General features: G+C 43.4%; 1 protein-coding gene across 1 annotated transcript in view; it reads left to right on the plus strand.

Moving 5' to 3' along the window:
• Nucleotides 1-16,003, plus strand: part of PTGER3 (prostaglandin E receptor 3) — a 64,113-nt gene extending 48,110 nt beyond the window's left edge. The window contains exon 2 of the mRNA XM_073593749.1: nt 9,535-16,003. Within this exon, the coding sequence (XP_073449850.1) occupies nt 9,535-9,819 (285 nt within the window). The 3' untranslated portion in view covers nt 9,820-16,003. The remainder of the gene's footprint in view (nt 1-9,534) is intronic.
• Nucleotides 16,004-25,406: the final 9,403 nt, after the last annotated feature.

Genomic DNA, 25,406 nt, shown 5'->3' on the forward strand with positions numbered 1-25,406 from the left:
TTTGTCCGTCGGATTTGTGTACACACGATCGGAATTTCCGACAACGGATTTTGTTGTTGGAAAATTTTATAGCATGCTCTCAAACTTTGTGTGTCGGAAATTCCGATGGAAAATGTGTGATGGAGCCCACACACGGTCGGAATTTCCGACAACAAGGTCCTATCACACATTTTCCATCGGAAAATCCGACCGTGTGTACGGGGCATTAGTCCGTAGGGTTCAATATTGAGTTGGCCCGCCCTTTGCAGCTATAACAGCTTCAACTCTTCTGGGAAGGCTGTCCACAAGGTTTAGGAGTGTGTCTATGGGAATGTTTGAACATTCTTCCAGAAGCGCATTTGTGAGGTCAGACGAGAAGGACCCACTCATATTCATCCCAAAGGTGTTCTATCGGGTTGAGGTCAGTCAAGTTCCTCCACCCCAAACTCGCTCATCTGTGTCTTTATGGATTTTGCTTTGTACACTGGTGCGCAGTCATGTTGGAACAGGAAGGGGTCATCCCCAAACTGTTCCCACAAAGTTGGGAGCATGAAATTATCCAAAATGTCTTGATATGCTGCCGCCTTAAGAGTTCCCTTCACTGGGACTAAGGGGCCAATCCCAACCCCTGAAAACCCCCCCCACACCATATTCCCCCCTCCACCAAATGATTTGGACCAGTGCACCAAGCAAGGACCATAAAGACATGGATGAGCGAGTTTGGGGTGGAGGAACTTGACTGGCTAAAGAGTAGGAAGATTTTGGGGTGTCATATGTTGGTGTAGCTGGTGATTTATGGTTACGTGTACAAAGGATTATGGGAAAAATGTAGTGCTGATGGTCTGGCAGATTTATCCACCTGCAGGAATGTGAGGTCACTACACAAAACTAAGGGGGTATATTTTATTAAAAAACTGCAAAGCTGTTTCACCTCTGAAACGGAATGTTCTTTGTTCTGTGTGAAAGGCGGCAAAATCAAATGGCTATTTTCTCCAGGACGAATGTTCTTCATTCATAAAAACGGAATGGATCAAGAGAATACCCTATTATGGCCAGTAGGTGGAGATGATGATCATAGTAAATAGGTATTTATTTCTTAAAATCCTCAGCTCCATCTAGTATTGTGAAGGGACATGGGGGGCGGCGAAAGTGTCATCACTGCACTTGATGTCCTTCATAGTCTGTTTATGTTTATAAATAGCACTTCAGAAATAGCCCTTGGGTGGCCATTGTGCTCGTTAATGGCTGTGAACCTGAACCATCATTAGGCTGATCCGTTCACAGACACAGTGTACAGAGCTGATATGAGCGGCTCTGTACCATGTGATCCCTGTGCTGACCAATCACAGCAATCACAAAATGTAAACAGTACTACTGTTTATATCTGAGAGCCCGCCTCTTCCTCTTACAACAGAGACAGGGGAAATAGGAGGAGCTAGTTCAGTGACGGTGAACCTTGGCACCCCAGATGTTTTGGAACTACATTTCCCATGATGCTCATGCACTCTGCAGAGTAGTGGAGCATCATGGGAAATGTAGTTCCAAAACATCTGGGGTGCCAAGGTTCACCATCACTGAACTAGTCCATGAAAGATCATTTACTAGCTCCAGAGCAGATTCAGGGGGGTAGTGTGGTTTGATTATCAAACAATTTTTTAACCCTTTAACCTCCCCTCTATATCTGATCTCCATGCTGTTTCTCTATGTGGCCTGCATATTAAACCTTCACCTCCCTTATCATGCACATCTGGCCATTAATCCCTTTACCTCCATCCTCCCACTGGATTTAGCCCATACATTAACCCCTCCTCCATCTGGGTATGATCTTTACATTAGTGTATCCAATGCTCCATTACTAAGCTCCATGTTTTAACCCCCGTCAATAGCAGCATCTTTCTTCATTTCTAAAAAATTGTGGCAAAAAATGAGAACACCCTGGGGTGTCTATTCCCCTCCCCCCCAAAAAAAAGGGGGGTCATTTCAGGGATGTTCATGTTCCCCCCGACATTTTTATTATATGTGTTATAACATATAAAAGACAACTTTATTTTGTCTTTTTTCTTCTTTTATATGATAAAAAAATAAAAACCCAGTGACTATTAATGCAGCTTTTTTTTTTCTTTTTCCATTCACCCTTTTTTTAAAAAAAATTAATTGTCTGGCTCCACCCCCTAGGCAAATGACGTGCCCTGTCCTCCCTTTGCCTCCTGGGATATGCACATCACATATCCCAGGAAGCAAAGCCTTCCATTCAGTAAAGACGGAGGGGGCGGACTTAGCGAGGCGTCATCGGGAGACACGCCAGCTGAAACATGAACAGCCGGAACCCTTTTGATGATGTCACAGCAAAGCAAAGTGGCGCAGGACCAATCACTGCCTGTATAGAAGAGGATCTCAAACTGGATCCGCTGGGTGGAAGCATATCTAAAATAGACTATACACAATACCAAGGAAGCAGGGGTTGTTAACCACTTCAGCCCTGGAAGGATATACCCCCTTGCTGACCAAAGCACTTTGTGTGATACAGCACTGCGTCGCTTTAACTGACAATTGCGCGGTAGTGCGACATTGCACCCAAACAAAATTGACGTCCTTTTTTTCCCCACAAATAGAGCTTTCTTTTGGTGGTATTTGATCACCTCTGCGGTTTTTACTTTTTGCGCTATAAACAAAAAAAGAGCGACCACTTTGAAAAAAAGCAATATTTTTTACTTTTTGCTATAATAAATGTCCCCCAAAAATATATAAAAAACAAATTTCTTTCTCAGTTTAGGCCGATATGTATTCTTCTACATATTTTTGGTAAAAAAAAAAAAAAAATCGCAATAAGCATATATTGATTGGTTTGCGCAAAAGTTATAGTGTCTACAAAATAGGGGATAGATTTATGGCATTTTTATTATTTTTTTTTTTCTCTTAGTAATGGCGGCGATCTGTGATTTTTATCATGACTGCGACATTGCAGTGGACACATCGGACACTTTTGACACTATTTTGGGACCATTGGCATTTATGCAGCGATCAGTGCTATAAAAATGCATTGATTACTGTAGAAATGACACTGGCAGGGAAGGGGGTTAAACACTAGGGGGCGATCAAGGGGTTAAAGAGGAGTTCCACCCAGGGGGGGCGTCAAAAAAAAAAAAAAAATTAAAAGTCAGCAGCTACAAATACTGCAGCTGCTGACTTTTAATTGGACACTTACCTGTCCCTGGGTCCAGCGATGCGGGGAATCGAAGCCCTGCTCGTCCCCCCCCCCCCCCCTCCGCTCGTCGGCGCCGGCATTTCAACTGTGGGCGCCGGGCTGTGGCTTCACAGCCTGGCACCCACTGCGCATGCGTGAGTGGCACCTGTAATGGGTCCCAGATGATTGACAGGAGGGAGGGAGCAGAGCGGAGCCCTTCCTGTGCCGAGGGGGAAGTGATGTCACCAGCCCAGGCAAAGGAGGGGGCAGACTACGAGGGACCACCTAGCAACAGGCATTTAGAGGTAAGTGAAAAAAAAAAAAAAATCCAAATTTTTTTTGGTTTTTTTTTTTAGAATTTTTGAGGTATTTTTGTTTTTTTGGGTGGAACCCCACTTTAAGTGTGTCCTAGGGAGTGATTCTAACTGTGTGTGGGGGGGGGGATGGGCTACCACTGACATGACAGAGATCACTGCTCCCGATGACAGGGAGCAATGATCGCTGTCATGTCACTAGGCAGAATGGGGAAATGCCTTGTTTACAAAGGTATCTCCCCGTTCTGCCGATCTGTGACACGATCGCGGGACACCGGCGGACATCGAGTCCGCGGGACCCGTGGGCACGGTCACAGAGCATGTGGTCTTAGAAAAATCATTTTGCCTGTGATATGGTTCAAGCAGGAAATGTTAGCAAACAAAAGTTGTTTGTTTTTTTTGGAACACTTGTAGAGTGTTTTGGAAAAACAGAGCGTTGTGTTCTATCTGTATGTTTCGGTACAAGGTCTGCTTCTTAAATGGACACATTACTGTAATCTGGGGCCGCGGGTTCTTAACTCGCAACAAGCTTCACCTCCAGCCTGCAGCGTGAACAAAAATTCAATTCATTATATGCCGTGATCCTGCCGACTGAGCGTGAAGCACTGCGACGTGTTGTGTATTATTTTACTCTGACATATTTTTATTGGAAACATTAACTCCGTGTTAGAAATCTACAGACTGTTTCTTAGTATTCTATTATTGAATTCCATCATCGGGGATCAAGTCTCAGTTGCAGCATTTGTATCCGGCTCAGAGCGGGATCGGGAACACTTTCCCATACGTGTTTATATAATGACCATCTATGAAGCAACACATCATTTTTATGGGCTTGTGACTGTATATAGGTCTGTATGTGTGTGTGTGTGTGTGTGTGTGTGTGTGTGTGTGTGTGTATATATATATATATATATATATATATATATATATATATATATACACAGTGCCTTGAAAAAGTATTCATACCTCTTGACATTTTCCACATTTTGTTATATTACAACCAAAAAACGTAAATGTATTTTATTGGGATTTTATGTGATAGACCAACACAAAGTGGCACATAATTGTGAAGTGGATGGAAAATGATAAATGGTTTTCCACATTTTTTACAAATAAATATGTGAAAAGTGTGGGGTACATTTATATTCAGCCCCCCTGAGTCAATACTTTGTAGAACCGCCTTTCTCTGCAATTACAGCTGCAAGTCTTTTTGGGGATGTCTCTACCAGCTTTGCACATCTAGAGAGGGACATTTTTGCTCATTCTTCTTTGCAAAATAGCTCAAGCTCTGTCAGATTGGATGGAGAGCGTCTGTGATCAGCAATTTTCAAGTCTTGTCACAGATTCTCAATTGGATTTATGTCTGGACTGTGACTGGGCCATTCTAACACATGAATATGCTTTGATCTAAACCATTCCATTGTTACTCTGGCTGTATGTTTAGGGTCGTTGTCCTGCTGGAAGGTGAACCTCCACCCCAGTCTCAAGTCTTTTGTAGACTCTATGTCAGAAACCATGAATTAGACCGAGACAGACGTGCAGTTAAAATCACACTTGTTTATTAATAATAATAATAATAGTAAGTTACCAGTAAAGGATTCTCAAGAAAATATTAAAAATAAACATTTTATTTGATTATATTCATTTGTTCAATTACATTTGAGCACCTGAAAATGGGGGGACTGTGTATAAAAATGGTTGCAGTTCCTAAAATTTGTACTTCATATTTATGTTCAACCCCTTGAATTAAACTGAAAGTCTGCACTTCAAATTCATTTGGATTGTTTCACTTTAATTTTATTCTAGTGGCATACAGAGCCAAAAGTATGTTGCTGGAATACAAATCTATGACCCATTTTCAATGCCCTGGCTGAGGGAAGGAGGTTCTCACCCAAGATTTGACAATCCATTGCCCCTTTGATGCGGTGAAGTTTTCCTCTCCCCTTAGCAGAAAAACACCCCCAAAGCATAATATTTCCACCTCCATGTTTGACGGTGGAGATGGTATTCTTGGGGTCATAGGCAGCATTCGTCCTCCTACAAACACCGCAAGTTGAGTTGATGCCAAATAGCGTAATTTTGGTCTTATCTGACCACAACACTTTCATCCAGTTCTCCTCTGACTCATTTAAATGTTCATTAGCAAACTTCAGACGGGCCTATACATGTTCTTTCTTGAGCAGGGTGACCTTGTGGGTGCTGCAGGATTTTAGTCCTTCACAGGATAGTGTGTTATCAATTATTTTCTTGATCCCAGCTGCCTTGAGATCATTGACAAGATTCTCCAGTGTAGTTCTGGGCTGATTCCTCACCATTCTCATGATCATTGAGACTCCACGAGGTGAGATCTTGCATGGAGCCCCAGACCAAGGGAGATTGACAGTTATTTTGTGTTTCTTCCATTTGTGAATAATCGCACCAACTGTTGTCAACCTCTCACCAAGCTGCTTGGCGATGGTCTTGTAGCCCATCACAGCCTTGTGTAGGTCTACAATCTTGTCTCTGACATCCTTGGACAGCTCTTTGGTGTTGGCCATGGTGGAGAGATTGTAATCTGACGGATTGCTTCTGTGGACAGGTGTCTTTTATACAGGTAACAAGCTAAGATTAGGAGCACTTCCTTTAAGAGAGTGCTCCTAACCTCAGCTCGTTACCTGTATAGAAGACACCTGGAAGCCAGAAATCTTGCTGATTAATAGGGGATCAAATACTTATTTCACTCATTAAAATGCAAATCAATTAACTTTTTTGAAATGCGTTTTTGCTTTTCTGGATATTGTTGTTGTTATTCTGTCTCTCACTGTTAAAATAAACCGACCATTAAAATGATAGGCTGATCATTTCTTTGTCAGTGGGCGAACGTACAAAATCAGCAGGGGATCAAATACTTTTTTCCCTCACTGTATGCTATATTGTCAAAAGTATTGTGATGCCTACCTTTACACACACATGAACTTTAATGGCATCCCAGTCTTATCCCGAATGAAATGGTGGTAGTTTTTTTTGGAGGCCATTTTTTATGTCACATGTTTATCAATCCCTGATTTTTTTGTAAAAGTAAACTGAAGTTCATTTTAGTGCACACAAACACAATATATTACCCATAATTTTTGTAAAATATAAAAGATGAATTTGTGAAGAGAAAATAGATACCCAACATGTCAAGCTGTGCAACAGCGACAGGCTTTGGTATCCAAAATTGTCTATAAGCATCCCTTTTTAAAAGCCTTTATAGGTCATCAGTTTATATCTACAGTGCATCTGAAAAGTATTCACAGCGCTTCACTTTTTCCACATTTTGTTGTGTAACAGCCTTTTTCCAAATGGATTAAATTAATTATTTTCCTCAAAATTCTACAATTAATACTGCAAAATGACAACATGAAGTTGGTTTGAAATCTTTGCAAATTTATTAAAAATAAACAATGAAATAAATCCCATGTACATAAGTACTCACAGCCTTTGCTTAATACTTTGTTGAAGCACCTTTGGCACCAATTACAGCCTCAAGTCTTTTTGAGTATGATGCTACAAGCTTGGCACACTCATTTTTGGGCAGTTTCTCACATTCTTCTTTGCACGACCTCTCAAGCTCCATCAGGTTGGATGGGGAGGGTCGGTGCACAGCCATTATCAGATCTCTCCAGAGATGTTCAATCGGGTTCAAGTCTGGGCTCTGGCTGGGCCACTCAAGGATATTCATAGAGTTGTCCTGTAGCCACTCCTTTGTTATCTTGGCTGTGTGCTTAGGGCTGTTGTCCTGGTGAAAGTTGAACCTTCACCCCAGTCTGAGGTCCAGAGCGCTCTGGAGCAGGTTTTCAACAAGGATGTCTCTGTACATTGCTGCATTCATCTTTCCCTCGATCCTGACTAGTCTCCCTGTTCCTGCCGCTGAAAAACATCCCCACATCATGATGCTGCCACCACCATGCTTCACTGTAGGGATGGTATTGGCCAGGTGATGAGCAGTTCCTGCTTTCCTCCAGACATGACGCTTGCCATTCAGGCTAAAGAGATCAATTTTTGTTTCATCAGACCAGAGAATTGTGTTTCTCATGGTCTGAGAGTCCATCAGGTGCCTTTTGGCAAACTCCAGGCGGGCTGTCGTGCCTTTTACTGAGGAGTGGCTTCCCTCTGGCCACTACCAAACAGGCCTGATTGGTGGAGTGCTGCAGAGATGGTTGTTCTTCTGGAAGGTTCTCCTCTCTACAGAGACATGCTGGAGCTCTGTCAGAGTGACCATCGGGTTCTTGGTCACCTCCCTGACAAAGGCCCTTCTCCCCCGATCGCTCAGTTTGGCCGGGCAGCCCACTCTAGGAAGAGTCCTGGTGGTTCCAAACTTCTTCCATTTACGGATGATGGAGTCCACTGTGCTCATTGGGACCTTCAATGCTGCAGAACATTTTTTGTACCCTTCCCCAGATCTGTGCCTCGATACAATCATGTCTCGGAGGTCTACAGACAATTCCTTGGACTTCATGGTTTGGTTTGTGCTTTGACATACACTGTTAACTGTGGGACCTGAATTTACCACAGGTGGACTTCAATCCAGTTGTGGAAACATCTCAAGGATGATCAGTGGAAACAGGATGCACCTGAGCTCAATTTTTGAGTGTCATGGCAAAGGCTGTAAATACTTATGTACATGAGATTTTTACGTTTCTTATTTTTAATAAATTTGTAAAGATTTCAAACAAACTTTATTCACGTTGTCATTATGGAGTGTTTGTAGAATTTTGAGGAAAATAATGAATTTAATCCATTTTGAAATGAGGCTGTAGCATAAAAAAATGTGGAAAAAGTGAAGCGCTTTGAATAGTTTCTGGATGCACTGTATTTGTGAATAATGGCGCATAATGCTATTATTCCCTCATTACCATGTTTGTGGCGATTTGTAACATGTAGTGCAATTGTCATTCTTTATATTTTAGTTAATTATTTTTTTTTGTTTACATTTAATTTTATTGCTGTCACATAGCGAGCCAATAACCCTCTGTGATACAATTTTACTGTGACAGGTTCTCTATACTGGGACATCGGGGATCCCCCTCCATTGCACCCACTGACACCTGCTATGCTGGTTACAAGTCCACAGATGGGACAGTGGAGCCCATGGCAGGGGGCAATCAGGTGGGAGGAGGAGTTGCTACCTTTGGTGGGCAAGTGATTGGGCGACTGACTGTTGTAAGCACCCCTGGCAGGGTATGGGCCTGTGTCGAAGGTCTTTTGTTTGCTTCAAATGGGTTTTACATTCCCATACAAGCAGGTCAAATGCAAGTCAGAAGAAGGTCAACGGCAAATAGATGCAGCTGTCAGTGAATTTTGAATGATCTCAGAAGCCTCTCATACTGATACCATCAAGACAGCCCAAAGTCCATCTACACGAGCCCTTGTATATTTTATCCCGACCTCAGTAACTGTTTATATTCCTGGGCAGCTTGGCCCATTACAGGAATGGGAAAACAGATCTGCTGTCAGGATCAACAGGATATAAAACTGTGTTACAGGGGGGACTGCTATGTTAGGTCCTCGTAGTGGAAACTTGTATTCTCGCTCACGATTTTGTTACCGCGATTCTCATGTGAAAACGCGTGTCGCGCATAGGGCAGTCCATTCACTGGAATGGGCTGCCCTGTGTGCGGTTGTTGTTCCAAAATAGCCCAGGGACCAAATTGTGGCCCTCAGCCAGGAGCAATTTTACACACAAAATCTGTCAAAATAGCACGACATGCACCTAAATGCGCGTTGTGCGTTTTGCAACAATTTGGAATCGCGGGCAGAGTTAAATATGTAGATTCTGAGGCTATCTTTGTGATTCTGGCTTCACCAATGAGTCACCAACATTTGGCACTGTATCAGAGAGCTGAGCATTGTAATTCTCTATAATTCTGTATTATGGTAAAACTTAACCCAGATGCTTCCACTCTCAATGGAGCAACACATATCCAATATGTGAACTGCTTATGGCAATATGCAAAATTGGACTGCTTTACATTTAAAATTGCCTTTATTGTAAAAAAAAATAATGCAATATGTTTTTTTTTCTTCTCTCTACAGGTAATTATGCTAAAAATGATCTTCAATCATACCTCAGTTGAAAATTGCAGGCCACCTTTGGAGTCACAAAGCCCAGAAGTGCAAAAAGACTGTAACTTCTTTTTGACGGCCATACGCCTGGCCTCCCTTAACCAAATACTTGACCCTTGGGTTTACCTCTTGCTCCGGCAAATTCTACTTAGAAAGTTTTGCCAAGTAGCGAACGCCGTGTCAAATTGCTCCACCGATGCCCACAAAGATCAGGCAATCATATTAACTACAGAGGTGAAAAAACCAGAAGGCTGACCCATGTTTATGAAGACCTTGCATGCTGAAAAGGAAAAAATATTTCAAGGGTAAATCCACCCCCAAACAGATTGCAGATTGAGGTTGGCAGGATGAATCGGCCATTGAGTGCTTTTATGGAAGGATCTGGGAGCCAAGAGCTTACATTACAATCAGGTCCCACACTTGCAGAGCAAGGAACTTCAGAAGTGAGACTTCAACATTAGATCCCTCAACTCCACCCAACTGCTGCAACCAACCCAACAACTTCACCCACCTAGTGCCACCTGTCTTGATTCTGCACTTTATTTCCACACCCCACCAGCTCTACTCACCACCAGAGTGGATCAGTTTCATTCAGTGCTCGGGGAAATTAGCATTTAGCTTCTCATAGCAGTCTTTGAAGCATTTTTGAAGGCTGTGGAATGCCATGTTTCAATTTAGAATTAATGTATTATTATAGAGCAGTACACATTTGTGTCTATTGTTCCTATTGCAATGCATTGCTTTGCTATTATACATATGCAAATGTAAGTGCAACTCAAACATGTCTCAAACTAATCTCAGGCTGACTTCAAATGCAATCCATTTTCAATGTTTGTCTTGCTTCTAACTTGAATGTGAAGGTGTGCATTAGCTTACATTGTGCTGGTTATGCAATCATGTGACAGTTCAGTGGCATTCAGAATCGCTATATCAGCCATTTCCAACCAGGGGTCCGTGGAACCCTTGGGTTCCCCCAGACATTGCTAGGGGTTCCTTGAGCTATGGCTGATTGACCTACCATCTGATGGGGCATGCATTATTCTGAGGCCTACACCACTTGACAAAGTGATATGCAACCAGTGATCTTTAGCTGTCTGAAAGAGTGGCATTCTGATCCCCAATATAAGGAGCATTCTTTCCCATGACTACCAATGTAAGGAACATTCTTCCCCCTGTCCACCAATGTAAGGCTGGCATTCTTCCCATTGACCACCAATGTAAGGAGCATTCTTCCCATTGACCACCAGTATAAGGAGCATTCTTCCCATTGACCACCAGTGTAAGGAGCATTCTTCCCGTTGACCCCCAGTGTGAGAAGCATTCTTCCCGTTGACCCCCAGTGTGAGGAGCATTCTTCCCGTTGACCCCCAGTGTGAGGAGCATTCTTCCCGTTGACCCCCAGTGTGAGGAGCATTCTTCCCGTTGACCCCCAGTGTGAGGAGCATTCTTCCCGTTGACCCCCAGTGTGAGGAGCATTCTTCCCGTTGACCCCCAGTGTGAGGAGCATTCTTCCCGTTGACCCCCAGTGTGAGGAGCATTCTTCCCTTTGACCCCCAGTGTGAGGAGCATTCTTCCCTTTGACCCCCAGTGTGAGGAGCATTCTTCCCGTTGACCCCCAGTGTGAGGAGCATTCTTCCCTTTGACCCCCAGTGTGAGCAGCATTCTTCCCATTGACCCCCAGTGTGAGGAGCATTCTTCCCATTGACCCCCAGTGTGAGGAGCATTCTTCCCATTGACCCCCAGTGTGAAGAGCATTCTTCCCATTGACCCCCAGTGTGAGGAGCATTCTTCCCATTGACCACCAATGTGAGGAGCATTCTTCCCAGTGGGTTTAGAAGGGGTTCCTCAAGACCTGAAATTAATTTAAGCATTCCCCAGGGGTATAAAAAAAAAGGTAGAGAAAAGCTACAATAAATGTTCAAAAATTGGGTGGATATGGATTAAAATACCTCAGTGTTATGGGACAAATATTATCTGACCTCCCTTTATTACTATTTATGTACTTAAAGAATTTCTTGGGATTTTTCTGCCTTGAAAAGGCATTAATGATTGACTTGCGCCCCACTTTTTATAACCTGGCTACTTGAAACCTGGAAACCTCCAAGACTGAAAGCTAACTGAAAATACCAAAATGTTTTTGTATATGGTCAGCCTGGTTTTGGATAAGGTTTGGGTTTGAATTGGTTGCACATGTTACAATCTGATTGTTCAATCTTCTTTAGATATACTAACAACTGTGTAGTGCAAGGGCCTACCTAATGGTTTGTAAACTGAATAGATTGATTGCAACATAGCAGAGGAGAGTAAGAAAAATCCCAAGAAATTATTTAAGTACATAAATAGTAATAAAGGGAGGTCAGATAATATTTGTCCCATAAAGAATGATGAAGGGAATCTGGTTACTAAGGATGGAGAGATGGCGAAGGTATTGAATTTATTCTTCTCTTCAGTCTTCATGAGAGAATGGGGGGGGTTTCAGTAACCAAAACTGCAATGTTTATCCTCATGACACATCACAGGAAGCACCCTCATGGCTAACAGAGGACAGAATTAGAATTAGACTTGAAAAACTTAACATTAAAGGGGTTGTAAAGGTAAAAATGTTTTCACCTTAATGCATTCTATGCATTAAGGTGAAAAAACTTTTGACAGTACCGCCGCCCCCAGGCCCCCCGTTTTACTTACCTGACGCCTCGAATCTTCGCTGCTCGTCCTCGTCAGCTTCATTGCAGCTCAGCCTGGTCGCTGATTGGCTGCAGTGGATGGATTGAAAGCAGCGCAGCCATTGGCTCGCGCTGCTGTCAATCACATCCGATGACGCGGCGCGCCGGGGGGCGGGGCCGAGTGATACAGCGAGCGGCTATAGCCGCCGGCTGTATCACGGGAGCGCGCCCGCAAGCACTCACCACCGTGCGAGGGAGCTCGCATGAAGGTGGTAAATGCTTGCGGGGAGGAGCTGAAACAGCCGCCGAGGGACCCCAGAAGACCAGGTTCGGGGCCACTCTGTGCAGAACGAGCTGCACAGTGAAGGTAAGTATAACATGTTTGTTATTTAAAAAAAAAAAAAAAAAAATAACTTTACAACCCCTTTAATAAGTCACCGGGATCAGATAGCTTGCACCCGAGGGTCCTTAAGGAACTCAGTCAAGTAATTGTCAGACCATTGTTCCTAATTTTTACGAACAGTCGACTAACCGGAATGGTACCAGCTGATTAAAGAAAAGCCAATGTAGCACCAATATTTTAAAAAGGGCCAAGATACATCCCTGGGAATTACAGACCAGTTAGCCTAACATCAATAGTATGCAAGCTCTTGGAGGGGATGATAAGGGACTATATACAAGATTTTAGCAATGACAACGGTATCATTAGCAGTAATCAGCATGGATTCATGAAGAATCGTTCTTGCCAAACCAATCTATTAACCTTCTATGAGGAGGTGAGCTGCCATCTAGATAAAGGAAGGCCCGTAGACGTGGTGTATCTGGATTTTGCAAAACCATTTGATACAGTTCCCCATAAACGTTTACTGTACAAATAAGGTCAGTTGGCTTGAACCATAGGGTGAGTACATGGATTGAAAACTGGCTACAGGGGCGAGTTGAGAGGGTGGTGATAAATGGGGGGTACTTGGAATGGACAGGGGTGGAAAGTGGGGTCCCCCAGAGTTCTGTCCTGAGACCAATCTTATTTAATTTATTTATAAACGACCAGGAGGATGGGATAAACGGCTCAATCTCTGTATTTGCAGACGATGCTAAGCAGGGCACTAACTTGTGGAAATCTTGCAAGAAGATCTGAACAAATTAATGGGGTGGGCAACTACATGGCAAATGAGGTTTAATGTGGAAAAATGTAAAATAATGCATTTGGGTGGCAAAAATATTAATGCAATCTACTCACTGGGGGGAAGAACCTCTGGGGGAATCTAGGATGGAAAATTACCTGGGGGACCTAGTAGATGACAGGCTCAGCAATGGCATGCAATGCCAAGTTGGCATGCATTAAAAAGGGGATTAACTCCAGAGATAAACTGATAATTCTCCCACTCTACAAGACTCTGGTCCGGCTGCACCTGGAGTATGCTGTTCAGTTCTGGGCACCAGTCCTCAGGAAGGATGTGCTAGAACTGCAGAGTCCAGAGAAGGTCAACAAAGCTAATAAAGGGTCTGGAGGACATTAATTATGAGGAAAGGTTACGAGCACTGAACTTATTCTCTCTGGAGAAGAGACAATTGAGAGGGGATATGATTTCAATGTACAAATACTGTACTAATGACCCCACGATAGGGATAAAACTTTTCCGTGGGAAGGGAGTTTAATAAGACACGCGGCCATTCACTAAAATGAAAAGAAAAGCGGTTTAGCCTTAAACTGCGTAGAGGGTTCTTTACTGGGCGGTTAGGATGTGGCATTCCCTTCCACAGGCGGTGGTTTTAGCGGGGAGCATCGATAGTTAAAAAAAACTATTAGATATGCACCTAAACGACCACAACATATAGAGATATACAATGTAATACTGACATATAATCACACACATAGGTTGGACTTGATGGACTTGTGTCTTTTTTCAACCTCTCCTACTATGTAACTATGTAACATGTATGGCAGGTTTAGGTGTCCTTCAACTGTAAAGGGCAGTACCCTCTGACAGCTGCTGGCATCAGGGGTGAGGCACAGACACTAAAACGTTCCAAGCAATATAACAAACCAATGGATGATTCATCTTTCCAGCCCCTGACTACCTAAATATATTTTTTTGGTGGTCTGAGCCTGTGTGAGATCAATCCACCAGATGTTTACACTTCTGTTTTGGATCATCCAGCACTCCATAAAGCCCCACTCCAGCCAAAATGTTTTATTTGTTTCCAATAGGGTATTAAAGTGATAGAACATTGTTTTTTTTATGGTCATCTGTATCCATGTTGAGGAAATTTCTTTCCCTGATCGGGCATCTCTTAAACAGGGAAACAGACAAAAACACATTTAGTAGAATGAGGAAAGTTTAGAGAGATCTGAAATTGTAATATTGTTTTTATTGCTTTCCGTGCCTTAAGCCAGTGGTCATCAACCCTGTCCTCAGGGCCCACTAACAGGCCAGGTTTTATTTATTACCTTGGGGAGATGCAGACTAGAATACTGCAATCACTGAGCAGCAAATGATATCACCTGTGATGTATTTCAGTTATCTTGCAAACCTGGCCTGTTAGTGGGCCCTGAGGACAGGGTTGATGACCACGGCCTTAAGCCCCTTCCTCCTTGTACGGATGTCACAGGAAACGGAAATGAGGGAAAATCCTCCCCAATGGGGCAATAGGGTCACAGACATGAATACAAATCTTGGGGTACATGCATAGCAGGTGCCAGATCTCCAGTAATTTTAAAGACCTCATTGATCAAGCTGAGTCACTTTGGTTAGGCTACTCACACCCCAAGGGAAAAGAGGTCTGCAGAGAAGTCCAAACACATGAGAAGCAGTAAGACCATCACATTAATGATCAAAGAGTTAAAAATGTTTCTCTTAGTTATTCAGTGGGATAAGAGCCAACACGTTCCTGGGATTTAGACACTTCAAGCTTTGTGTTGAAGCCCTGATGAAGGGGAAGTGTCTGAACCTCCATGACATGTTGAATGGCATCCTACTAAATATCTAATAAAAAAAAAATGTTGGACCTTTTAACGATCACTGTGGCACTCTACTAATTATTATGTACTAAGAAATAAAAGCCTAACATAAATTGTAACTTTCCCCCATTCTATCCAAAACTAAAAAAGTTTTGATCTGGGCTTTAAGGACACTATAGAATATCTGATGGAATTCCCCACCATGCACACCTTATGCTGCAAGCAAGATGTCCCTCTTTTCTTGTTGGATAATTTCATGGAAAGTGCAACAGTTGGAGTGGAAGCACGAAGAACTACACAGGGAACCCAAGACCTCATGGTGGATCGGATAGAGCCCTGGTGGGGAACCCTTGCAGCCAGGAGCCACAAGTAAGACATAAAACCCAGCTGATGACTCCGTGCACTAGACTCCATTTACAACTTTGTTATCACTTTAGGATGGAATAACACTTTAAAACTAAATACAAGTCAAATGTGAAAAAAGGGCCTAAAGGCCCATCGTTCCAGAGATGGAATCCAAAGCTGCTAAGATGGACAACTTTTACTTCTCTGTGCCAAAAGTCTAATGTGTACGTATTTAAATGAACTGCTATGCATCATATAATTTCCATACATTCTGCCTGTATATTGGAGGTTACGTTGTGCAAGAAGAAGGCATACGAGCCGAGCTACCGTGATGCATGACGTATGAAGACCCCGGTCAATGCCTGACAAGCGCAAACCAAAGAGTTTAGTCTCCGGCAGTGTCTAATTAGTGCATGACAAAGTCTGTATGATGAAATAATGCAGGGAAATAAAAGATTGTCAGACCGAGCCTCGGAGTATGTATTACTCAGGAAAAGAATGATCCGTATGAATACATTTTTCTTAATGACACAACCTGAGGGGGATGCTATAGACACAGAAAAAGCAAATAAAGCATTTATTAGAAAAGAGGATGATGGGTATAAGCACTGCATGATTGCACTCAGTGAATCTTTATTGTGGAAAAAGAAATTGGTTCTCTGATATGACATACTTCTATTGCTACATAAAAATTTTACCTCTAAGATTTAAAGTGGTTTAAATTCTTACATAACCCCAGTGAAGTGACAAGCCTCAGGTGATACACAAAGATGAAACACATCCTCCTGCATATGTTGTACCTGTTTATCTGCAGCCCTCTGCCTTCTATGCCATTCAAACTATGCACACCAAAGGCTATTTCTCAGCATGTGGGGGGTGGAGATCTAATGTCACACACTGTACAGCATAGAGCACAGAGCCAAATGTAATTTGAGACCTGAGTGAAGGGAAAGGATACATCCCCTTCTACACAGTCTCATAGGGAAACATGCACAGCTAAGGCTGTCGACCACCTTCTGTATGTTGGAGGGTGGGCAGGCCATCCTGGTGTCAGTGTAACCTGTCAGAAGTGACTCATGCAAATAGCAGAGTGAAGGGAGAGCAGAAAAGAACCACACTCGGTGCTTTGGATTGAGGCTAGTACACACTATAGAAGGATATTCTTTTTTCTATTTTTACATTTTAGAGGTTTACAACCATTTTAAACCTAAAAAATATGGTGACAGGTAGCATTGGTCATTATTGGTCTTTATTTGTCTCTTCTGTCTTCCCTGCACACTTGCGGCCCTGTGTACATTTACAGCACCTCTTTGTGCCATGATGTGAATCTCAGGTGCATGAGCAGGAGTGATGTCATTATGACTTGGCCATTTATGCAGCCAAGGAGTCAAAACCCAGAAGGAAGACTGGGAGAAGATGGCAGCGCCAGTGACTGACGGGAGCACTGGAGGGGCCCAAAAATTGTTTCTGATGGATCTACTATAACGTGAATTTTCTTCAAAAAGCAGATCTGTGATTGAAATATAATATAGGTGTATCTTACTCTAGTCCTAGGCTGCTACCTCCATGATAGCAGGAAAGGGGACGCTCACCAGACGGTATGTTCTTGGATGTGTACGGAGGAGTGTCTGGTACTAAAGTTCATCTCACATGAAGGACTTTTTTACGTTTTTATTAACTTCGACTGCTCAAGCCCTGAAGAAGAGAGGGACTTTTTTCCCCTAATGGGTTTGCTGTATATGATGCTCTTATCCTTTCAATTTTTCCCAAAGTCCTTAAAATGAGATGAATGGACCAGGTGCTCCTCAGTACACATCCAAGAATATATTGTCCAGCCAGCTGGCATTATTAAGTGCAATGCAGGACCAACTGTTATGGGGCGTACACACGGTCAGACTTTTCGGCTACAAGAGTCCGACGGACCAAATCCGGCAGACATTCCAATCGTGTGTGTGCTTCCCCGAACTTTCAGCGGACTTTTCCAGTTGCAAATGGGCTGACGGACTGTAGATTTGGAACTTGCTTCAAATCTTTACGTCGTAACTCTGCCGGACCCAGAAATCCGCTCGTCTGTATGCTAGTTCGACGGACAAAAAACGATGCTAGGGCAGCTATTAGTTACTGGCTATCAACTTCCTTATTTTAGTCCGGTGTACATCATCACGTATGAATCCATCGGACTTTGGTGTGATCGTGTGTAGGCAAGTCCGGTCCTTAGAAAGTCCGCCGAAAGTCTGTTGGACAGGCTGTCGGACTTTTGTTGCTGAAAAGTCCGACCGTGTGTACGCCCCATTAGTCCTGCATTGTATGAGAGAATGGTGAGGGCCCACCCACAGCATCTTAAAGTGGTACCAGAAGCCTGCCGAGCATAGAGTAGGGCAAGTATTACATCTTATTCCTGAATGAAAAGCTTTCTATGAATGGGGGAGGCGGACCAATCATTCACCCACCCGTCCTCTCTCCAAAGAACGCTTTTCATTGATTAAAGCTATAGTACAGCTTCTATGAGTGGACTGGGGTGGGGGGAGGATAGTCGCCATTTTTGATGAAGTGCCTATGACAGGTCTAGTGGCTGTAATAACCCCTGTGGTACTAGAAGATTGCCTCTGTGGGGGGCAGAGGATGGAATATTTTAACTAGACCAACAGCCACCAGTAGAAGGGACACGTCTCATTAAATGTAGCTACTGCTCCTTGTGCTGAGTTTTAAAAGAAAACATTTAACTGCGACCTGCATTGAAATGCTTAGAGAGCCGCTCCAAAGCACTAAAACCCCTGTGTCAGTGATCCACACTGATATGGATGTCAGCTTCTCTAATTCTCATCCAGAAGTATCATGTATAAACAATATAAAAGTACCACACTCCCAACAGCCTGATCTCAAATAATAGTAAGGAGCGGCCAAGCTCCTCCCAAGCCATGCCCACTCGTGCGTTTCGCCCCCACCCAGGGCTTAGCCGTAGACTTCTATGACTAAGCCCTTGGGACAGGGTGAAATTTACCAGGGGGTTGTGGCTGGGGAGCAGCTGAGGCTAAGCCCGTTCCTTACTATTATCTGAGATTGGGCTGTTGAGAGTGCAGCCTTGTTACATAGTTGAAACATTTAACTAATCTTAGAATTTAAAGGAATGTGGTGTTACTTATATTTCTCTAGTTCTGCTGTTTAGTAATTATTGCCACCCCTGAGGTTTGTTTCAAAGTGGACTAAGAGTAAATGTCTACTTTATCACCAAGTAAAGAAGTTAGGTGTATCTTGCGCCTATTAGTCCAAATATTATAGTGAATAGCACTAAACTAAAAATGATTGAAAAATAAGATAATAAGCTGCTAACCCCAAACTGAATGATAATATCATTAGTGCAAGTTGAAACAAATTTGATAGGGAGCGCTGGGTTGGAAAGTAATAAACTAAAAAATATAATACCTTAATAAAAAGAAAATTAGATATAATAATATGTGAAGCACCAGCCTACCTAATTAAAATGTGACAAGAAATGCAATAAAGCCATAACAACGGCATAATACCTCTGTAAAGATATAATAAGTAGTATGAAAATACACAATGGCAATACACAATAATGTGATAACAGTGATAGATCTATATAGTGACACAAAAGACCTCATTTGAATAAACAAACAATCCACATTGCTGTGATGGCAGTGATTAAAGTGGAGTTCCACCCACTTTTACAACTCTTCAGCATCCCTCACTAAACTATGCACTGTAAACGAATTGGATATTATCTACATTATTATTATATACATTTTTTTCTCAGCACCTACTGTATATCTGCTGTATTCATTTTTCACTTCTTCCTCCCTGGCCGTGGCCCATCACATCATTTCCTGTTTGCAATGCCTTCTGGGAAGGGGCGGCAACTTCCTCTGACACTGCCGTTGCTATGGAAACCTGACCTGAAACCAATTAAACTGCTTGTGCTGCACTGAGCATGTGCGAGATCTGCAAGGATGAGACCCAGGAAGAAATAGTCTGGCTTCAAATGCCCACACTTAAGATGGCCATGGCCTGCTGTAAGTTTATAAAATAACAAACTACTGCTATAAACTAACAAAACAGACCTTCGTTTACAGACTAACTTTACTAGAATACATTAAACTTGTGTATTATAGGGGTATTTTTATATAAAAAGTACAATTTCGGCCAGAACACCACTTTAACCCGTGTTGTTGACACAAAGTTGCTTAGTCAAATAAAAAAAATTAAACCAATCATAACCAAGTGAATAAAAAGTCCAATGTGAAATAAATCCTGTGGACAAGTCTTCCAATTCTGAAGATAATGAAACACCTTCACCGACTATAGTCTCAAAAAAACCTAAAAGTGCTCAATAAATGGGTGTCAACTTACCAGATGGTGTTGACCTAATTAGTTACAAAAAAGGTCAAGCAGGCTTTAGCAAGATAATGCTTGCTGCAATAGGGGAGACTGTGGACTGGAATAGCCCCTCACACCGTTGGGAGTCACAGATGGGATATGGAATGAAATGTAGAGGAAGCACAAAATAGTGCAATCCCGTTTATTATAAAAAAAATAAGAACAAGCAAAACGCCAAATGGCTGCTTACATGGTTGGTGCCATCGCCCGGCACTGGGGCTGTAAAGCGTAGCAGAGAATTGCATGTGCCTCCCGCAGTGAACACTGATAGCTTCCACTCACGACGAAGGACAACCAGAGGCACCGGATGTGATGTAATCGCGTGACCACGTACCGCCTCAACGTACGTTTCGTTTAACACGTCATCAGGAAGCTTTATTGCATTAGCCATTATTTCGTGTCACATTTTAATTAGGTAGGCCGGTGCTTCACATATTATTATATCTAATTTTCTTTTTAATAAGGTATTATATTTTTTTAGTTTATCACTTTCCAACCCAGCGCTCCCTATCAAATTCGTTTCTACTTATCACCAGCCTTTCCTAATCTGTAAGAAAAACTAAACAAAGTTTCCCCTAATACTAACTTTTCTACCGTTCTAGGGTGCCTCAGATTGGATGCTCAAGAAAAGGCAACCAATCATTGTCTTTGCAGCTCAAGTAAAGGCAGCCAATGATAGCTTTGTGGGCAATCTATAGAATTACAGGTCTAATTTCTTGTCTCAATTGTTTCCCACATCATAAAGAGGATGTTGATATATACAGTACATATGGATACCCTCCATTGTGTTCCAAGCTTTCTCCAGGTAAACATGTTTCGTGGATGTTCTTCTTTCAAACATCTTGTGACCAGGAAATCAGTAGGATTATATTTTGGGAACATTAACATAAAACATATGTGAAACGTTATCTACATCTGACGTCCTTATTCTTCTTGAGCCTAGAAACGTGCTGAAATTTTCTTAAACCTTGGACATGGTGTCCTCCAGACATCCATCCTGAAACTCCCCACCACCTATACATATGGTTCACCTTGCCACATCTGTTTCCTATTATTCATTTCAGCAGCGATCTGTTGAAGAAAAATCTTTTTTAAGTAACATTCCATTCAAACTGAAAGATGTGGAACATGCAGTACATGCTAAGGACACAGCCTACAAACCTAGGTTTAGATACACCAAGGTCTAAAAACTTTGGATTGCCAGTAACACTGTGTCCTGGGAACACCTAATTCCCAGCCTGTGGATCTGTTCATGGAGGATTCCTATAAAAGCCTCTGTGATCTAACACTGCACATCCACTGTTATAAAAGCAACTTACAATACATTTCCTCTACATCTAAAAAATTGCATAGTTTGCATAAAGAGAAATGTTAAAATTAAAAGAGATGGAGCACTAGAAACGCAGCTAGTGTGATATGGAAATAGTTCGAAGGTCCAGGTGTGCCAGTAGGCAAAGTTCATTCACTGCTGAGACCAGACCCGGGTTTAGGGGTTCTGGTCTGTTGTCAGTGTGGACAGCCAGCTGTAGGGACTCTGAATATGGGTGAGAGAGAGAGAGGAGCGGCGCCACTCTGAGTGCAGTATGTCAGTTAAAATTCAATGTTTAATAAAAGTAAGATCAACCCACATTTTGGTGAGATAGAAATGTGCATGGCATAAGTAGCTTGGGCTCCTGTAGTCCAGAGGGGCGGCGGTGATGGCATATGCCTAATGAAGGAACACGCATGCTCCGAACATGAGCTCGACCAAGCCTCCCGTCCATCACTGCTGATGTGCTTTTTGTGTGATGTCTTCAGCCGCAGAGCCTCGGGAGCCGCCGGGAACTACTGACACCACCGCTGCCTAGCTGGACTACAGGAGCCCAAGCTACTTATGCCATGCACATTATATCTCACCAAAAATGTGAGTTGATCTTATTATTATTAAACATTGAATTTTTAACTGACATACTGCACTCAGAGTGGCGCCGCTCCTCTCTCTCTCTTACCCATAAAGAGAAATGTAGCTGTCTGGGAGGGAGGTTGTTCAGTACAGAATGATTGGCAAGAGTCTATTATTTTGAGGGTCACGTAAACTCAATGTTGCTCACCAAAAATGTTACCTACACAATACTTCTTTATCTAATCACAACTTGCAGCTACTCACATGCATTCATTTGTGGAGCAATTAGTTGCAAATGCTGGGACCTGGGCACAGGGCTTCCTGCCCACAGCTAATCACAAGGAACCCTTTCTGGGTCTCCCACATCTAATCACAAGCAGCCCCATGCATGTATGGGGTCTAACTTCTTGCTTTACGGCAGTTCTCCACCTATCCCCCCACCTCTCTATGTCCCTCTCCACTTGAATGCATGGATTTCTCTTGCAGAAAAACAATGCTGCTTGCCCACACATTGGGGTTGATTTACTAAAACTGGAGAGGGCAAAATCTGGTGCAGCTCTGCATGGTAGCCAATCAGCTTCTAACTTCAGCTTGTTCGATTAAGCTTTGACAAAAAAATATGGAAGCTGATTGGTTTCTATGCAGAGCTGCACCAGATTTTGCACGCTCCAGTTTTAGTAAATCATTGTGTGTAGGAAAAGGGCTCTGGGGAGATGTAGTTCTGGGGGTGTGTCTATATCAGCTATGTCAGTTCCCAACAACTCCCAACAAGAATTTTGCAAGCTTGTGCACTGAGAATTACGCACCTGTCCCCATATGACGTAATGCAGTCAGACACAGAATGGTATTCACCCACCAGGACATGAAGTTGCCAGTGACCCCTGGATTTAATCACAAGGCAATCTGAAATATTATACAAACAGCATCCCTGTGCTTGCTGGGCTACGCGTTTTATAACAAAGCTGCTCCAAAAGCCTGCCCATACATTGTGTGTAGGAAAAGCTCTGGGGAGATGTAGTTCTGGGGATATGTCTATGTCAGCTACGTCAGCTCCCAACAACTGCCCCTGCAAGAATTTTACAAGCCTATGTGCTGAGGATTAAATGATTTATAGAGGTAAGCTTGGCTAATGTGCCTTATTGTGAAATCCGTCCTATGTATAACATAACGCAGTCACTCAGACAGAGAATGGTATTCACCCACCTGGACATGAAGCTGCCAGTGACCTCATTTATTTGGTGGGTTTATTCACAAGGCAATCTGAAATATTATAAAACAGCATCCCTGCGCTTGGCGGGCTACATGTTTTATGACAAGGCTGCTGCCTTGACTCCCAAGAGCATGCCCATATATTGTGTTTAGGAAAAGGGCTCTGGGGAGATGTAGTTCTGGGGGGGGGGGGGTGTCTATGTCAGCTACGCCAGCTCCCAACAACTGCCCCTGCAAGAATTTTGCACGCTTGTTGATGATGTCACAGTGGGTAATAAACACTGTTTCTCACTACAGGAACAAGGTAAAAGAAAAAATAAATAATGGGACATGATCTAGAGAGGGGGAGGGTCATATATACCGTATGTACATTTTAACAAACTAAAATAAGGTGGCTTGAACAAGATTAGGAGCAGCAGTGGGTCAGCCAGGGATGGATGCCCCCCTTAGGTGGCCATGTTTGCACAATCTGCAATTAGGACTTTTGGTTGTCCCACCCATGAGGCCAATTGGAAGAGGCCACCTTAGGAAGTCAATGCTGATGATTACTAGATGGAACATTTACAAATCTTTACAGCTGAATTGCAGACTAAGCAAATAGTGCTTAAAGCGGAGTTCCACCCAAGAATTGAACTTCCGCTTTTCGGAATCCCCCCCCTCCCTCCAGTGTCACATTTGGCACCTTTCAGGGGTGAGGGGGGGAGCAGATACTTGTATAATCCAGGTATTTGCTCCCACTTCCAGGCATAGATATCCACAGGTACCCGCAGATATCTATGCCATGTCCGCCCCCCGCTGTCTTCTGGGAGACACACAGGTCCCAGAAGACAACAGGAACCTGTGGGATCGCACAGTGCAACTCGCGCATGCGCAGTAGGGAACCAGGCTGTGAAGCCGCAAGGCTTCACTTCCTGATTCCCTTACCGAAGATGGCAGCACCTCCACCCGAGAGCTGAGGGACAGATCGGCTTCGAGTGAGGACATTGCAGGGCCCTGGACAGGCAAGTGTCCTTATTTTAAAAGTCAGCAGCTGCAGTATTTGTAGCTGCTGACTTTAAAAAAAAAAAAAAAAATTGTCAGGACTTCCGCTTTAAATACAAGAGGCATATACACTCACCGGCCACTTTATTAGGTACACCTTGCTAGTACCGGGTTGGACCCCCTTTTGCCTTCAGAACTTCCTTAATTCTTCCTGGCATCGATTCAACATGGTGTTGGAAACATTCCTCAGAGGTTTTGGTCCATAGTCACATGATAGGATCACGCAGTTGCTGCTGATTTTTTGGCTGCACATCCATGATGCGAATCTTCCATTCCACCACATCCCAAAGGTGCTCTATTGAATGAGATGTGGTGACTGTGGAGGCCATTGGAGTACAGTGACCTCATTGTTCAGTGGTGAGATGATTGGAGCTTCGGACATGCAGGGCCGGTGCTACCACTAGGCAAACTAGGCAGCCGCGTAGGGCGCACTGCTGCCTAGGGCGCCCGGCCACTGGTGTTCCTACTCTCTTCTTTCTGCAGCAAGCAACTAACTCTCAGCATCAGCAGGCAGCCGCCACTCCGTTCGTACATAGTGTCAGAGGCACAGCGGCAGCAGAGGACTGTGTCTGTGTCCCGACTCCCGAATGAATTGAAGAAAGTAAACAGTCATCAAAGGGCATTAGTAGGCTGCATTTGATGGGCGCGTCATGAAAACGGTGGGGTGTACATGGGCAGGGCAAAGGGAGTGGATTCAGGGGTGGAGCCGGGGGGGGGGGGGGGTTACGGCAAAATGAGGTCTTGCCTAGGGTGTCAAAAATCCTTGCACCAGCCCTGGTGACATGGGGCATTATCCTGCTGGAAGGAGCCATCAGAAGATGGGGACACTGTAGTCATAAATGGATGGACATGGTCAGCAACAATACTCCGGTAGGCCGTGGTGTGTAAACGATGCTCAATTGGTACTAAGGGGCCCAAAGTGTGCCAAGAAAATATCCCCCCCACCATTACTCCACCAATCTGAACCGGTGATACAAGACAGGATGGATCCATGCTTTCATGTTGTTTACACCAAATTCTGACCCGACCATCTCAATGTTGCAGCTGAAATCGAGACTCATCAGACAAGGCAACGTTTTTTCAATCTTCTATTGTCCAATTTTGGTGATCCTATGTGAATTGTAGCCTTCGTTTCCTGTTCTTAGCTGACAGGAGTGTCACCCGGTGTGGTCTTCTGCTGCTGTAGCCCATCTGCTTCAAGGTTCAATGTGTTGTGCGTTCAGAGATGGCATTCTGTATTCCTTGGGTCTAATGAGTGGTTATTTCAGTTACCGTTGCCTTTCTATCATCTTGAACCAGTCTGCCCATTCTCCTCTGACCTCTGACATCAACAAGGCATTTTCCT

Source organism: Aquarana catesbeiana, linkage group LG07 (assembly GCF_042186555.1).
Source record: "Aquarana catesbeiana isolate 2022-GZ linkage group LG07, ASM4218655v1, whole genome shotgun sequence".
NCBI lineage: Eukaryota > Metazoa > Chordata > Amphibia > Anura > Ranidae > Aquarana > Aquarana catesbeiana.